The sequence below is a fragment of the Muscardinus avellanarius genome, assembly GCF_963383645.1.
Source record: "Muscardinus avellanarius genome assembly, chromosome: 4".
In the NCBI taxonomy this organism is placed as follows: domain Eukaryota; kingdom Metazoa; phylum Chordata; class Mammalia; order Rodentia; family Gliridae; genus Muscardinus; species Muscardinus avellanarius.
In genome coordinates this window covers 80,992,637-80,996,653 of record NC_137789.1, presented here as the reverse complement: position 1 = coordinate 80,996,653, position 4,017 = coordinate 80,992,637, and the positions used below count along the sequence as shown (strand labels likewise).

The 4,017-nt window shown below is 36.7% G+C and overlaps 1 protein-coding gene across 1 annotated transcript; it reads left to right on the top strand.

Moving 5' to 3' along the window:
• Positions 1–336: 336 nt before the first annotated feature.
• CHCHD7 (coiled-coil-helix-coiled-coil-helix domain containing 7) lies at positions 337–3,595 on the top strand (the record flags this gene model as incomplete). The annotated part of the gene is made up of 3 exons (XM_080693754.1): positions 337–390; positions 2,172–2,270; positions 3,491–3,595. 3 exons carry the CDS (start codon positions 337–339, stop codon positions 3,593–3,595), a joined length of 258 nt encoding a protein of 85 aa, XP_080549880.1.
• Between the last annotated feature and the right edge of the window lie 422 nt (positions 3,596–4,017).

The following is a 4,017-nucleotide window of genomic DNA, read 5'->3' as shown; positions in this document are numbered from 1 at the left end:
TGAATTACTCTTTCCTTCTTTTGTATGCTAATCAGGGTATAAGAAGGAAATGCTGTTAGATTTTGTTAGTATATCTAGTTGCTTAAACCTAAGAAATAGGCGTAAACTACAGCTGGATTATTGTTAAACTATGCTTCCTACTGGACATGATACCCAAATTTTAGAGATGCATTTCAGTAATGCCTTTGTGTTGAGGGACCATGGGTATACAGAGGAGAAACATATCCAGAGTACAGAGGGTGCAGGTGATCATTATGTCAAACTTAAGATTTTTTTGATTCAATTGTCATCTACTACCTAACCTTATTCTCTTCACTTTCAGTAAGAAGACTTAGGATGCCCATCGGGACACGGCGACTGAGAGATCCTGACATAAATCCTTGTCTGTTGGTAAGGTAGTTTGCTTTTCATTTTCATAAATGTTAAGTTGAAAAAAACCCCAGCCTTCTCCTAATTATGTGGGCCTCAATTTTCTTCATTTGTTGAATTAAGTTATTTCTGTATAAAACATATTCCTGATCAGTGTATTTTATTTCACTAGAGCATTTTTAGATGTCCATAATTTACCTAACAAAGATTCTTTTCTTTGGATTTGACTAATTTTAAAAATTGCAGGTGTTTAATTGTCACTGTAAAACTAGACAGGCATATGTGACACTGAGGAAAATCTAGTTCAGACATAAACTGCAAGGCTTCACATCTTAAAATTGCCACTAAAACTTAAGGTTTTATATTTTATTTTTATTTTTTGTGGGACTAGGGATTGAACTCAGGGACATTCTGTCTTTGGGCTACACTCCTAGCCCTATTTTATGTTTATTTTGAAACAGGGTCTTGATAAGTGGATGAGAGTCTCACTACTTGCTAAAGCTGTCCTTGAACCTGCAATCCTCCTGTCTCATCTTCCTAAGTACTGGGATTTTAGTTGTGAGCTCCCATGCCTGACTAAATTTAGGTTTGAATGGCAGTAGTTTCATCTTGTCCTTGAGACAGCCTAGCTGAGAGTAATGGTCTGATAACAGGAAAATTATTTTAAGACTAAAAGTTTTTGAAGTTATAGGCAGAGTATTGTAATAACAAGCTTTTATTTGTGGTATGGCTTTTATGGTATGATTTGCAATACTTGCTTGTGGTTTTGCCATTCTTGAATGATATCATTATCATGTTGCTTCTGTGAGGAGCTATATTTCCCAATCCCATTTATTAAATATTTGGAATATAAGTATACCTTTATTATGGGTATTATACCAGTTCTCAACAGCTTTCTTAAGTAAATCTGTTCGGATAGAACACATTTCTTAGCTCTGTGAAGCAAATTACCTACCTGTTTAGTTAGGCTATCTTAGATAACTTATTATAATCATACCTTTCACTTTGAAGTTTGTTGTCCTATCTACTTTCAGTTTAGACAGTTTAAATGTAATTCCAAAATGACACCTACCTTCTTTTAAACTCAGCTCTGTGTTGTTCACTTTGGTTTTGAAGTGATACAACTATTAAAATTGCTTACATAACGCTGTGCTTACTTGCGTAATAGAGTGAATGATAGCCAAAAATGCATTGAGATGAATGGTGTTAATTTAGGTTGCCTTGATGTAGACCACTTATTAGCAATTTATTGTAATCTCAAGACCAGCATTAAGATCAAACATCAAACCAGAGTGAGAATTTGGAAGAGCCAGGAGAACAAGTTGGGAGACTTGTTTCTTCTTCTTGCTGAAGAAAATATTTTGAAAATATTGTACCTTCTTTGAGTTTCTATAGCATATGATCACAGTCGGCTTTTGTTTTTGTTTTTCTGTGGTACTGGGAATTGAACCCAAGGACATTCTACCTCTAAGCTACATCCCCAGCCCCAGCCCTACTTTTTTTTTCTTTATTTTTGGAACAATCTTACTACGTTGCAGAAGGCCTCAGTAAGTACCTGAGGTTGGTCGCAAACCTGTAATCCTCCTGTTTTCAGACTATGAAAAGGAAGATGTCTTCCCTAGTAGAATGAGTCTGAGAAGTCAACAAAGATTATTCTGTGTTTAGTCTACCCGTTAAAGTGAACAAAAACGAACAATTTCACTTTCTCTGATGTGGGATGAAGCAGCAATCAGTAGGTTTTATTTTTAGGTCCTTTGCCGATCCCATTCCACCTTTTCAGTAATGACTTTTTCATATTTTAGGAATCTGATGCTTCTACCAGATGTATGGATGAAAATAACTATGATAGGGAAAGGTGTTCCAGTTACTTCTTGAAGTACAAAAACTGCCGGAGATTCTGGGTAAGCCTAGCTTGGTGAACTTTATGAAGTTAAAACTTATCTCTTAAGCCTGGTATGGTGATGCAAGCCTATAATTCCAGAACTTGGGATGCTGAGACAGGAGGATCACACGTTCACGTTCAGCCTCAGCAATTTAGCAAGCTCCTTAGAAACTTAGTGAGAGCCTGCTTAAAAAAAAAAAAAAAGAACTAGGAGTGTAGCTCAAAGGTAGAATGTCCTTGAGTTCAATTCCCATTATCACAAAAAAGAAAAAAGAATACAAAACAAAACCCTCTCTTAGAATTGAAACTGAGGCCTGAGGTTAACCAGTACCGACACAATTTCTTAGAGATGGTAGTAGGCAAAGAACTTTTTAACTTTATCCTGTGTGCTATTTCTACCTTCAAGGATCCTTGAGAATGTTTCTTAGCTGTTTCATCCTACTCCAAGGTAAAAGAATGCAGTTTTAAAGTAAATGAGTCTTCCAAGATATGTTTAGTATTTGCAACCCTAAAACAATAACCTTTATAATTGAGTTTTTTTCTGGAGAGGAACAGATCATACAACTTACCCTGCTATCATATCATATTGGGCTTGTCTTTCTGCCTTTTCTGCTGCCATTCAGAATACTTAAAATGGTTTCATTTTTCTCAATACTTTGATAATTTTTTTTTTCTTGAGCACTGGATCCAGCTACTTTCTTTCCCTTTGCTAAATAGGCTGTTGGTTTCCTTTAGGAGTTATACAGTACGTCTTCTTGGTGGACTATATAGTCACAAGCAGTTTTGTACTTAGATAGTATATCCCTGTTAACATATTCCTATGGGAATAATCACTTTTATTTAAATGTCAGTAGTTTGAACCGTTTATCTCTAGAGTCCCAGAACTAAGTTTTGGATTTTTTTTTTTTTTTTTTTATTGCGGTACTGGGCATGGAACCCAGGGGCGTTCTACCTCTGAGCTACACCCTCAACCCTAATTTTTATTCTTAATTTTGAAACAGGGTCTCACTGAGTTGCAAAGGGCCTCACTAAGTAGCTGAGGCTGTTCTTGAACCGTGATCCTCTTGTCTCAGCCTCCCAAATGCTGGGATTACAAGTGTGTACCACCACACCCGGCTTGGATTTTTTAAACTTGGTTTTTAGAATTTTCTTTTTGAGAAAGCAATAGCAAATTACTGACAAATGATTAGCATTTTATACATGACTAATTTGGTTTTTTTCTTTTATGCCCATACATAGAATTCTATCATGATGCAAAGAAGACGAAGTGGAGTGAAGCCGCCCATGCCTACAGCAGCAGAAAGAGATGAAATCCTGGGAGCAATGGGAAAGATGCCTTATTGATTGTTCGCATTAAATTTATTTATATAATCAGATGAATATTTTTCATAAGTGTTTACTGTAATCTTTTAAGGCTTGAGTAGCTTTACCCAGACAGATCTTAAGTTCGCCCTATGTCTTAGATTGCTTTCAGTTCCATGACAGTGATATATTGTTGTCATATTGTGCTTTCTAGAACTGAGGGGGTGTTAGGAAAGGCAGAGGAGTTGAGCTTCTCTGCTAGGTCTCAAGAAAACTGAGATGTGAACAAGCAAGACTTAATGGGGCTGAAAAGAAGGCAGTGTTCCCGAGGAAAGGGATCATTGGGAAGAACAACATGATAAAGGAAAGCTTGCCTCACACGTGGAACGTTTGCTACCTGGTGATGATGAGAACAGGTGAAGGCATGGTCGGGAGAGGTCTGGAAAGGTGAGTTGTGTGTGAAA